Genomic DNA, 13,762 nt, shown 5'->3' with positions numbered 1-13,762 from the left:
TGTCATCAAAAGAGGGAAAGGATTTGAAAAACAAGAAGACTTAAATCACTGAAAGAACAGAAAGAGAAGTAGTGACAACCACCTAAAAGGCGTCCCAGAAAGAGAAAAAAAGCAAATGAAAAAATATTTGAAAATGTTTACCAAGAATTTTACAGAATGTCGACAGAGGGGGAGGTGATGCATGTATGCGGTTAGGGGTATATGGAAAGATCGCTGTACATTCCACTCGATTTTGCTGTCAACTGAGAACTGCTTAAAAAAATAAAGCCTGTTTAAAAAGAAAGAAGAAAAGAAAGTGAGTACAGAATGATCAAGCAGGGTTGCTCCCGAAAATACAAAGATGAATCTATATCAGAAATATATGTCAATGTAAATCATTACATTAAGACTGAAAGAGAAAAAAAAAGCGATATGTTCTTAACAGATAGAGAGATGTATTTAGGGATTTTCCTGTTGCGGTGCAGCAGAAACGAATCCAGCGAGTATCCATGAGGATACGGGTTCAATCCCTGACCTCCCTCAGTGGGTCCAAGGATCCAGCATTGCTGTGAGCTGTGGTGTAGGTCACAGATGTGGCTTGGATCTGGCATTGCTGTGGCTGTGGTGTAGGCCGGCAGCTGTAGCTCCAACTCAACCCTAGCCTGGGAATCTCCATATGCCGTGAGTACAGCTCTTAAAAAAAAAAAAAATGTATTTAGTAAAACAAAATTTTTAGTAAATAAATAACATTTTATAAAAATTAAAATATTTCAAAGCTATGAATAAAAGAAAACTTTTTAGCTTTTTAAAGACTTTCTACCAAAAACATGAAGCAAACATCATCTTTATAAAGATGTATAGAGATGCCTGGGAACATTCTTTTTAAAAACTAGCAACAAGATACAAACAAAAAGAGGAAATAAGAGGTTTAATTCAAAGATCAGAAGGAGGAGATATTTTAAGTATGCAGCTAATAAGATTATTACATGGCAAATTTAACAAGGGCAATAGACAAATTATCAGAACTAATTAGAGAGCTTAGCAGGTTTGCCAGAATAAGAATAATACACACACAAATTAATAGTAGAAAATGTGCCATTTAAATAGCAAACTAATATGTATCAAGTGTGTCGGAATTAACCTAACAAAGAGCGCATGAGGAATTTTAATTTCAGTTTTTTGAAACTCCCTTTAAAGATAGAAAAGGAGACGCAAATAATTTCGATGAAATAGCATATTTATAAATGGGACCATTTAACATTGTAACAGTATCCATTTTCCCTGAATTAAGCTGTAAATTTAATGTCTTTCCAGTAAAAATAGCAGGTGAAATTTTTTAGGAGTTGGTTTGATTAACTGATTCTAAAAGCTGAGTGAAACAATCAAGTTTCATGAATACCCCAGACCATTTTGCAAAAAGAAGAGTAAAATGAGGAGGGACTTTACCCATCAAATAGTCAAGTGTCAGAGCTCCCGTCGTGTCGCAGTGGTTAAGGAATCCGACTAGGAACCATGAGGTTGCAGGTTCGGTCCCTGGCCTTGCTCAGTGGGTTAACGATCCGGCGTTGCCGTGAGCTGTGGTGTAGGTCGCAGACGCGGCTCGGATCCCAAGTTGCTGTGGCTCTGGTGTAGGCCGTTGGCTACAGCTCCGATTAGACCCCTAGCCTGGGAACCTCCATATGCCACGGGAGCGGCCCTAGAAAATGGCAAAAAGACAAAAAAGAAAAAAAAAAATAGTCAAGTGACCCTGAGCCTCGTAATGTGACCAGTGTACTCTGGTGAAGAAGCTGACCCAGACCCAGACCCTGAATGTGTACGACAGGGAGGGTTTCACACTTGGAAAGATCGACTCACTGAGTGGAAAAAATAGTAAAGTTTGTTCCCTTAAAAACAAAAACCAAAAAACAAAAAAAACCTTCAGTTAGATTTGGCTTAAAGACCTAAATGTGAAAGGTAAAACCAAGAGTCAGTGGGGGAAAAATATAGTTGAGAATATATTTGAGTATATACTCTGGAATGGAAGGAGTTCATAAATGACTCAAAATACACAAACCAAGGATGAATTTACTTGCATCAAAGTAAGTATTTATGTGCGACAAATACATCAGAGAGGTTACCAGAGAGTTGAAAGACTGGAGTAAGATACTTGTAGTGTTGAAAACTGACAGGTGATTAATATCTAGAATATGAAAGCTATTTCTGCAAATCAAGAAGAAGACAGGAAACTCAAAAAAAATCAGCAAAGTATAAGATGGGGAAAGTCAGACAGCTAGTAATATGTGCAAAGAAGCTTAGCCTCATAAGAAGTGAGAAAATGAAAATAAAACCACAATTAAGTACCACTTCACCCATGCCAGATTGGCAAAGTTAGAAAGTCAGAAAATACCAAGTGCCGGTGAGAACCCTCACACTTTCCTCGTTGGAGTGTCAACTGGTTGACTATTTTAGAGATCAGTCTGGTCGTGTTCAGCGAAATATGTGAATTTACTCCGAGCAATTCTGTGTATTTATATAGAGAGACAGTCTGGCAGAAGCACTCACAAGGAAATGCAAAAGAATGTTCATTGCATCCTTGTCTGTGTCAGCAAAGAGTGAGAAGGAACCTACTGCTTGTCACTTGGAGACTGGACAAAGGGTCTGAAGGAATGAGCTTGATTTACATGTAGCAGCAGGATGGATAGAGCCTACAACTTCATGTTGAGTAAAAAAACAAGTCAGAAAAAGCATTAGATTTACTTCGAACACGTTTCATGAACATACAACACGTAAGCACAAAGCCACATAATTTTCAAGGCTATATCTAAACAAATAAACATAAGGGAGCTAGACCAGAAAGATGCATATTATGTTCACTGGAGCAGGTACCTTTGCGGACACAGAAATGGGACATGAAATAGAAGATGAAGGGGAAAATAATTCCACCGATAGCATTACTCGGGCCTGGCACTGACGCCAGCTCTCCGAGAACTGAGAAGTAGGAACTAACAACTCTGTGGACCTGACTGAAGTCCTTTCAAAGTGGTTCTTGCTACACCTTTGCCAGGATGCATTGTTTTTTATATCTTTGTCCCCATGGTTTTGTTTTTGTCGCTGTTCCCCATAAAGGGTTGCTGGCTCCTCAGCAGGTTTCTGCAAACCCAGAGGGCTCGGACAACCTCCTGGTGAAGTGGACGTCTCCGGGGGAAGGTGCCACTGCTGTGCAGGAGTATGTGGTGGAGTGGAGGGAGCTCCATCTGAGGGGTGGCATGCAGCCCCCTCTAAGCTGGCTGCGGAGTCCCCCCTACAACACGTCCACCCTCATCTCAGGTACTTCATTATTCACCATCTTTCTAATGAGTTACAAAGTACACATTTTCTGAGGAAATTGCAGGTGGGAACCCAGAGCCATGCCTTCAGTTCCAGGCGGCTGCATGAGAAGAGGGACAGTTATGACCTAGAGCCCATGGGGAGGCACCACTACAGCCGTAGAACACCCACCGATTGACTAAAAACTCCAGTATGTATGGAAAACTCCTGTGCCTGGTACGGTGCTGTTAAGATGGAGTAATGAACCCAGCAGGCATGGCAGAGAGCTAAGTAGTAACCTGCCAGTGTGATGGACACCTTACCTTTGGGAGTTCACTTCATTGTGAGCACGATCGTGTGTCGCAAGAGTTACTACACCTGTTATACAAACGAGGAAACCAGGAGATCTTTCATTCCCAAATTCTGCTACTTACAATTTGTGTGGGACTAAGTCCAGAATTATCTCCATGATGATTGGTGTCTCTGGTTCTCAAATTCCAAATCTGTGGTTATAATCAAGTGATAGAAAGCATCTGAAGGGAGTTCCCATTGTGGCACAGTGGAAATGAATCCAACTGGCAATCATGAGGTGGTGGGTTCAATCCCTGGCCTTTCTCAGTGGTTAAGGATCCAGAGTTGCCGTGAGCTGTGGTGTAGGTCGCAGACGTGGTTCGGATCCTGCATTGCTATGGCTGCAGTGTAGGCCAGCAGCTATAGCTCCGATTTGACCCCTAGCCTGGTAACCTCCATATGCAGTGGGTGTGGCCCTAAAAAGCCAAAAAAAAAAAAAAAAAGAGCATCTGAAAATATATTCAAATGATTGAACAGAACTTAGTCTTTTTTTTTTTTTTTTAACAATTTTATCTTACCTTTGGAGCAAGTCCAGAATTTCTGTATCATACAATATGAATTTAAACTAAAAAGAAATCCCCCCAAAAGTCAACCGTTCAATCCTGAGCTTAAGCAACATTGGACCATTGGAAAACAAGATAGGCAAAGGCTCGTTTAAGCATTTTCATAAATGATGGCTGTGGTGCGTGTCTTCCTCTCATCAGAGTCTGACGCTTGCCCTTTAGCTGTCTTTGTAGCAACTCTCCATGGGGCTTGCTGTTCCTGACCCGTCAAAAGAATCCGTAACCTCTTTTCTCGGAGGAGAGATCTAGTTGGAGTCCCTCTGCAGGTGGTTGACATTTGCCAAAATAAACATTAAAGGGCAAGGTCCCAAGTTCTTTTCATTTTTTTCAAGTTCTCAATTCACAAACTCTCAAACTCTGAATTCCTACTCTGTTCCCAGTAAAGTTCCAATATTGTTTCGCATTTGGAATACTTGAGGCCTCCCTTACTCACCAGTGAATGTGTTTGAATCTCTCAAACATCCAAAAACCATATTAGTAGAAATTCCTTGTTTGAGTCTTCCAGAAGAGAAATGGTATCATTTGTATATCAAAATTAAATTAGTGGAGTTCCCGTCCTGGCTCAGTGGTTAACGAATCCAACTAGGAACTATGAGGTTGTGGGTTTGATCCCTGGTCTCGCTCAGTGGGTTATGAATCCGGCATTGCCATGAGCTGTGGTGTGGGTCACAGACACGGCTCGGATCCCGCGTTGCTGTGGCTCTGGTGTAGGCAGGCAGCTACAGCTCCAATTAGACCCCTAGCCTGGGAACCTCCATATGCCGCGGGAGCAGCCCTAGAAAAGACAAAAAAAGACAAAAAAAAAAAATAGATTAATTAGATGGTCACTTGCTCTAAAAGCTTGTTCCAGGATGAATTTCCACCAACAATGCCCATGTGTGTGTGCTGATAGATTCAGAAAAGCCAAAAGTACAGAATTTTGCTCCTTATATTTTTCTCCTACTAATTGTTGTTCTGCAATAATTCAGAATCATCAAGATAATTAACATTAATCGAGGTCAGCAGTATCACCCCAAATTAAAATGCGGGCACATGTATCTTCTGTGTGGCAATGAGTGTGTTAATTTAACGTGTCAAAAATGTCCATGTGACTTTGAAAGAGTAAGTTCAGCAAAATGTTTAAAAGTTCTGCAGCCAAACTATCTGAGTTTGAATCATGGCTCTGTCGCTTACTAGATTGTAAGATCTAGGGCAAATTACTTAAATTCTCTGTGCCTCAGTTTCCTTATCTGTAAATTAAGGATAATAATATTACCGCCCTCCCTGGGCTATTGGGAGGGAAAACATTTTGAATGGAGCCTAACACATTTGAAGTGCTGGATAATTTAGTTATTATTATTATTACTACTACTACTATTTGTGATGGAGGTAAGATTTTAATAGGTTTTCAAGCTCTAAATCCCATAGTAATTTCGTTATACCATGACAACCATTACACCTGTCCAGGAGGATACACACACCCTGCTTAAGGAGACAAGACTTTCACAAATGAAATAAACAGAGTACACCACATGGTAATATGTGAGCCGATCCTTAGCCACACGCCTCTCTTAGCGTCTAGCTCTTCAGACTTCTAGTGGATTGTGCTCAGTTTTCATCACTGTACTTAAAGGGAATCCTGCCTGGCTAACGCAGTGAGCACCAGAGGATGGTGAGCAAGCCCCTAGGGGTCTGGAACTTTTCACGTGGAAACTGTTTAGCCTGTAGAGGAGAATTCTGGATGGGGGTGGGGTGGTTGGATGACTGTTGTTGACCTGCACCTAAGAAAGAGTATGTGTCCTTTGTTGTTCTGCAGAGCAAACCTCAGGCTCACTGCATAAAAATTAAAGGAAGAGAGATGTCAGCTCAGTTCTGAGAAGGAACTTTCCTTACACGTGGTGGTCTTTAATAGGACAATGGACTGCCCCTTAAGGCCATGTGTTCTCTGTCCCTAGAGTTGTTGCGGTAGAATCCAGTTTCCTCTAAGGTTGTTTTACCCATCAAGTCAGATGTAACAGTGGATAGAAAAGGCCTTTACGGAATCTAAACTGCTCTATAATTATAAACATTTATTATAAACTATATTAGGATTTACTCTGGGATAGTTTGAACTATATAGTCCCTATAGTCCTTTCCTTCTAGGAATTCTGGGAGTTCCCGTCGTGGCTCAGTGGTTAACAAATCGACTAGGAACCATGAGGTTGCAGGTTCGATCCCTGGCCCTGCTCAGTGGGTTAAGGGTCTGGCATTGCCCTGAGCTGTGATGTAGGTCACAGATGCGGATCAGATCCCCCGTTGCTGTGGCTGTGGCGTAGGCCAGAGGTTATAGCTCCGATTAGACCCCTAGCCTGGGAACCGCCATATGCCACGGGTGTGGCCCTAGAAAAGACAAAAAAAAAAAAAAAAAAAAAAAAAAGGAAAGAAAGAAATTCTGCAATTCTACATAAAATAGGCAACAAGAGAGAATTTTTCCCCTTATTTAGGAAACCACAGTGTTTTTAAACTCTTTAGACATATTCATTTGAATAAAATCATTAATACTGGATAACTTTTTTTTTTTTTTGTCTTTTTGCCTTTTCTAGGGCCGCTTCCCGCAGCATATGGAAGTTCCCAGGCTAGGGGTCTAATCAGAGCTGCAGCCGCTGGCCTACGCCACAGCCACAGCAATGTGGGATCCAAGCCGCGTCTGCAACCTACACCACAGCTCATGGCAACACCGGATCCTTAGCCCACTGAGCAGGGCCAGGGATTGAACCCGCAACCTCATGGTTCCTAGTTGGATTTGTTAACCACTGCGCCACGATGGGAACTCCAATACTGGATAACTATTAATTCAAATTCTTCTACTTGGAAGCACTTAGCTATTGGTTTGTGTTGATGTTACATTCTGGAAATAGACACTTAAAATTTAATATTTATCGTGAATTCAAAGTAACCCTCTCCAGTCAGGATGATAGATGACTCATTGCCATCAGATTCTCGCCAGTCTTTTTCCAGCATCTGGCTGGGGCACAGATGGCTGCTTTGGAGCAGGCTACAGTATAGTCCAACTCCTGGATTATAGGTTGGTAGGGCCTAGGCTAGAAGCTGTCAGCCCTCTCTTGTTTGGGTGGAAAGGTTCTTACCTTATAGAGCCACTCCCCCACCCCACCCCACCCCACCCCCTTACCCCTGGCTCTTTTTAATGGCCATACCCATGGCATATGCATGTTGCCCGGCCAGGGATGGAAGCTGAGCCTCAGATGAAACCTATACTAGAGCTGCGGCAACACCAGATCCTTTAACCCAGGAATTGAGCCACTATAGTCAGATTCTTAACCCAGTGGGAACTCCTAGAGCCATTCCTTTTACAAATAGGTGAACTTCGAGGTGTCTAGAAAACCTCCCCTGATGCCTAGCTACTTGGGTCCCTCTTCTGCATGCTCCCATCATACTTTCTCTATGATTAAGCCTCACTGCTGATCATTTAATGTTTGCCTTCTCCCACACTTAGTAGGTAAAATTAGCTTTCTGCAGAAAAACCACCTAAGAGATGGTTTCTGAATGTAGAGACAGAGCCTTTGCCCAAGCCTGCCAGGTGTATATGTGTGCATAAGGGCCTCAAGAAATGAGCCTGGAAGTTGGGGCTAGACTGTAGAAAGAAATTAAAATGTTGAGTGTAGGCTTTGTCAGCCGAGCAGCAAAAGCTAAGGCATTTTTGATGTGATTGGGGTGTTCATGGAAGAATTAGCTAGTAAAATAAGAGTTCTTAAGGTCAGGACAGGGGAACAAGCTTGCTCGGGCTCCACTCCTCATAGGAAGGGAAATGTCAGCTGAGTTATGGAGCTCCTTTTCCTCCCTCCTCCATGAAGCGCTGGCTCTTCATCAGAAGAAGCCCACAGCCTCTGGTGCAGCAGTTCCCAAGGCCTCTGCCCGAACTCAACACTTTGCTGGGCAAAGGGCACTGACACCATTTGCCTAATGCTCATATGGAACTTCCCCATGGCACGGTGGTTGGTCAGCCCCTTCCAGAATTGCAGACCAAGCAGCCAGGCAGCAGCCCCTCCCAAATGAAATATGATTTCATATTCCATGTTGCCCTTTGGGCTCCTGGGTCTGGATGCCGCCCACAGGGCATCTTTGGATTACAGGACTAAGGCGACTGCAGCCTTGCTCCATTTCATTTCGTTCATGAATACAAATTGGAACTCACCCATGGCATGAGTTTGGATTTCCTTACGGTCCCTTCTGACAATATTGGTTGCATGTCTGAGTTTCATATACTACCTACTAGCTGGACTATTTAAGGGAAGGTAGATTTTTTTTTTTCTTTTGTCTTTTTAGGGCTGCACTCGCGGCGTATGGAGGTTCCCATGCTAGGGGTCGTATCAGCTGTAGCTGCCCGCCTACACTGCAGCCACAGCAACGCCAGATCCAAGCTGCGTCTAGGACCTACCACCACAGCTCACAGCAATGCTGGATCCTTAACCCACTGAGTGAGGCCAGGGATGGAACCCGCAACCTCATGGTTCCTAGTCAGATTTGTTAACCACTGAGCCACGACAGGAACTCCAGGGACAGCAGATTTTTATATAAAAAACACACTATTTAGCAAATCATTCTGTGATGCAAAATTCCTCTTCCTCAGAAGAAAATATTGAATCCTAATCAGTTGTTAGTGTAGGGGACCAGATCTACCTATGGCAGGGCAGTGACTCATACAGGGGAGTCCTTACTCCGATCACAGGATATTACACTTAGTTATGTAACAGAAATCATCTTTTTTCTTTAAATTTTCATTGGGAGTTTAAAGATATGTCATGGGCAGTATCTATGAGAGGGGCCTTTTTCTTTATAGGAAGTAGAAATCTGAGATGCATGGAAATAAGGAGTTTTGGCGGGGAAGTGCGCCTTGCCAGTAAACCTCATGCCTGACAAAACATTGCAGAGTGTGGGATTTTGAAAGCTAGGAAGGAATGCTAACATCCCCGGGTACCTTCCAAATCTTCCAAGCTGTGAAGCAACTGAAATCTGAGTGGAACATGGTGGGGGAAAGTTGAGGGTGGGGAAAAGGGGGAGGAACAAGGCACGCTGAGTGTGCCCTGATTAGTCACACCCGAATGTGTCATCCCATGCTGTCCGTCACATCCTGATAAGCATCGAAAGAATTAGAAGAGCCTTTCAGATGCTCTGCCTACACAACACCAGCCTTACTTTTCTCGAAACAGCAAATCATTTATATGTAGAAGTGAAACTTTTTCATCGAAGGTGACTTTTGTTTCAAAAGCTGTCTGGGTGATTGTCTTTAAATTTTCGAGCCTGAATAGCTTTTGTCTCCTCGATCATAATGACCCTGGCAGTAACTCAGGTTGGCCTATTTGTTCACCAGGAGGACATTTGTTCATCATCGGGAGCAGGGGCTTCCAGAAGCCGGTGCCACGGCACATATGCTGCTGAGATTTTGTAATTCGGTCGTCCCTTTACCCTGAGTCTAGACTGTGCTTAAATATCTTCAACCTAAGAATGGGCAAGAAATGCCTTGACTGCATCCACATCACATAATTAAATAGCTCTCGTTCGTGACTCACATGTGATGCCTCACCTGTTATAATAAGACACCTTCTTCCTTGCAGACAACATAAAACCCTACATCTGTTATGAAATCCGAGTGCACGCACTTTCAGGGGACCAGGGAGGATGCAGCTCCATCCAGGGTGACTTGAAGCATAAAGGTGAGTCTTGGGACATTTTGCCCAGATTTGCTTTAGTTTCATGGTTTGGATTTGGAGGGTGACAAAAGCCTCCTGTGTTCTCCTTCACAGCACCACTGAGTGGCCCCCACATTAATGCCATCTCAGAGGAAAAGGGGAGCATTTTAATTTCATGGGACGAAATTCCAGCCCAGGAGCAAATGGGCTGCATCCTCCATTACAGGATCTATTGGAAGGAACGGGACTCCGATTCCCAGCCTCAGCTCTGTGGTATGTGCGAGAAACCAAGGCAGCAGGGCCTTTCTAGGTTAGTTGTGGGGAAAACACAAGTGTGTGCAAGTGCTAGCACCACACCCGGCACTTAGCAGGCACGTGGTAAATATTTGTAAAATTCATTGAATGAAGAAAAATAGACATCTAAAGGCACTCATACATTCACACACACAAAGTTACTGAATATGTGTTACATGGTAAGCAAATTAAAGAAAAGTTAATGGATGAGATTCTCCAGGAAGCTTATTTATATGGGCAGATACCATTTCAAAAAGCAATAAAGGCGCTTCGATACTATTAGGATAAACCCTTGAGGTTTGCAGTTAGGAGAACCTTTGAATCCCTACATTTGCAAATATCATCATAGCATATTAGTTTCTCCTTAAATGGATAAAATACAATTTAAGTAACTCCTTATGACCCATAATTATGCTGTAAGACTAAAGCAGTTCAATTCTGGCTGGAGCATTATCTCAAATGATTTCATCACTCATTCACCGAGCAGCTCCGAGTCACTTGCCAGATTTAATGTTCCAATCTTTGATTTACTCAGGGTTTTCTTTCGTGTTTCCTGGCTTCAGCTTCTCTTTAGTATTTCATAGGCAGTTGGCTGTCTTTCAGGAGCATTTATCATAAAGAAGCAACATTTCATTCCTTCATGAGAACTGTTCAGTCCAAAAGGAGTGTAACAAAGCCAGCCTGAGATGTAGGTGCCAGAGACCTGCCTGCAGAATGGTCTTTACCTGGGAAACTTGAGGAGTTGGCCTTCTCTCTCAACCTTAAATCTGCAGTTTTGCTTTTCTAAAAGTTATAACTTTTAAAGCTAATTTATTTCTTATTGTATAAATGATACTTGTACATGGTAAAGCATTCAAATAGTTCAAAAAGATATGAAGGGCAAATTATTGCTTCCTCCCTACTTAAGCTGTGAGAAGCTCTGTGTTCTTCCAGAAAAAAAAATCTTAATGCATATACTAGCATACATTTGGGGTAACCATCTGTATTCTGATCTGCACCTCACTTTTTCCTCTCACTGATACATACTGATTTTTTTTTGCGGGGGGGAGGGGGGCGAGCCGCACCTGAGGCATATGGAGGTTCCCAGGCTAGGGGTCGAATCTGAGCTACAGCTGCCAGCCACAGCCACAGCTACAGCGATGCCGGGTCTGAGCCACATCTGCAACCTACACCACAGCTCACAGCAACACCAGATCCTCAACCCACTGAGCAAGGCCAGGGATCAAACCCATGTCCTCATGGATACTAGTCAGGTTCATTACTGCTGAGCAACAGCAGGAACTCCAATAATACATACTGAGACCCTTTCACATTAGTCCATGTGGACTTGTGTCATTCTTTGAAATAACTCTATAGTATTCCACTATAAGACCTGGCAATAATTCCCTTAATAATTCATCATTGCTAAACACAACTTATCACTGAACAGAACTACTCCCCACTGTCAGGATAAGTCAGCTCTGAAATGCACTCCAAAAGGTGATGAATAAATTGATCTTATCACAAGCCATTTGGAATGCTTCATGTGAAATTTGCTCCCTCCAAAATTTTCACTTTGACAGAATTTAGATCTGCATCAAGATCAAATGATTAGGAGTTCCTGCTGTGGCTCAGCAGGTTAAGAAGCCGACATAGCATCCCTGAGGATGCGGGCTCAATCCCTGGCCTCACTTGATGGATTAAGGATCCAGCATTGCTGGCAGCTACAGCTCCAATTCTACCCCTAGCCTGGGAACTTCCATATGCCATAGGTGAGGCCATTTAAAACAAACAAAAGAAATCAACATGGTTAGATGGTTTTTAAATCTGCTCTTGCAGATGATAAAGAAATTGCCTACCTCATCTACAACAAATATGATGAATCTAGTGTCTGTGTAAGGGGTGTGTTTGTTTTTGCTTTGTTTTTGTCTTTTTAGGGCCACATGCTCAGCATATGGAAGTTCCCAGGCTAGGGGTCGAATCGGAGCGGCAGCTGCTGGCCACAGCCACAGCCACAGCAACACAGGATCCTTAACCTACGGATGGAGGCCAGGGATCGAACCCGCATCCTTATGAATATTATTCAGGTTCGTTACTGCTGAGCCACCGTGGGGATTCCTGTGTAAGGATACTTTAAAGAGAGAAAGTGCATGTTCAAAGCTCTGTCTTGTACCAGTTAGGATTGTTTCCCTTTTAGCATTTATAGAGGAACGAGACCTGATCCCTGTTTTCAGAGAGCTCACAGTCTCCCCGGGGAAGATGGAAAAGGGCCCAAAAGTGATATTAAGTGCTGTAACCAAGGACTGACCACTGCCTATTGCATTTAGCAACCAGAAATCATTGGCGAGGCCACCAGTGCAGTTTCAGTAGGTTGAGGAGGAGGGGAAAGGCCTTCAGAGAGGGCCCACAGCAGCACAAGGAAGATGGTGTTCCCCGGAGAAGGGGCCCTGCCTTGGGTGTCTTCTGGAGCCGCCCCTAGAAGCACAAGTGCAGCAGGAGCCCTCGGCCATGCCTGGGCAGGCGGCGGGGGCAGCACTGGAGCGGGGCATCTGCATTTCCCAGGTGACCCCGGGGCCAGCCACTCTTCTGGAAGTTTGTGGATGCTCTGTGCCACTGCTCTATGTGTTGTCACTGGGCTATTTTTGCCAGGATGAGGACAGAAGCCATGGCGACTAGCTCACCATTGTTTCCCCCACACCTACAATACAGCCAGGCACCCACTGGGTGCTTAATGAAAACAGTGTTTTTTGAAATAACACGTGGGTGAATACCACCCTGCACTTTTTTAAACTAATGTAGATGATTAGGTAAAAGCTGATTTCCAGTAACCCGTGCAGTTTTTGCCTGAGACCACTTGACCTTCTCAATGTCGATCTTTCAGGTGATTGGCAACCATCGCATCTTCCTAAACTGCACCTTTTTCATTTAACCACCAAGTTTCAGAGCTCAGGGACTGAATGGCCTCCTTTATCTCTGCCGGAGATCACAGCCCAGACAAGGCAGCCGAACCAGTATTTCCAGCATGACTTTGTTCTCCCATTACTCAATTCAACCTATTTGCCAACCAAACTGCTGACACCGGCACCCTTGTCACTGCTCCCCCACCCCACCCCGTAGTTTCTATTTTTGTTCTTCAAATATACACAAGTGTACGCGTTTATATTTGTGTAGACATTTTTTTGGCCCAGCCCAGCAAATCACTCAAATCCCTTCCTTTCTGTTGCAACGTCTCCTTCTCTCCCCAGAGTTAAGGATGCCCTCACAGGCAGACAGCTGACTCTCTGCTTTGCTGGCCTGTGCTTTGCTGCAACAAGAGGAGCAGGTCTCCCCCACATTATTTTTTAGTCCCCTGCCTTAGGAATGAGTGACATTTTAGTTTAATCATATAGCTGTGGTCTGTGCAAGCAGTTCCGTCAGGTTCAAGTAGGCTTGGGAATTTTCCACACAGTACTTTTCCTCCATAGGAAGGGAAATAGAGAAATCGCTATGAGAGTCACAGCTGTTAAGTGATCTGCCCAGGCCCCAGCTCCTTTGCATGGATGGAGTAGGCACAATAATACAGGGTCATCTGGCTGGTCCTCCATGGTAAGCAGCAGTGGGAGAGTGTGAGGGGTCTGGTCTTCCTACTAGATGGTAAACTCTCTG

At 43.7% G+C, this 13,762-nt stretch overlaps 1 protein-coding gene across 6 annotated transcripts in view; it reads left to right on the top strand.

Annotated features, from left to right (window-relative positions):
• Positions 1-13,762, top strand: part of IL12RB2 (interleukin 12 receptor subunit beta 2) — a 77,861-nt gene that overhangs the window by 51,225 nt on the left and 12,874 nt on the right. For all 6 annotated transcript variants that reach the window (XM_021093522.2, XM_021093523.2, XM_084958627.1 and 3 more), the window contains 3 exon segments: positions 3,085-3,285; positions 9,770-9,868; positions 9,959-10,117. In XM_021093522.2, the coding sequence (XP_020949181.2) occupies positions 3,085-3,285; positions 9,770-9,868; positions 9,959-10,117 (459 nt within the window).

This window comes from Sus scrofa, chromosome 6 (assembly GCF_054392235.1).
Source record: "Sus scrofa isolate SSC_HxYL_T2T_F1_AM1 chromosome 6, Sscrofa_HxYL_maternal_Yorkshire_Landrace_v2.0, whole genome shotgun sequence".
NCBI classification, from domain to species: Eukaryota; Metazoa; Chordata; class Mammalia; order Artiodactyla; family Suidae; genus Sus; species Sus scrofa.
The sequence above is the reverse complement of the archived record's forward strand: the minus strand, read 5'-3'. Positions and strand labels throughout refer to the sequence as shown.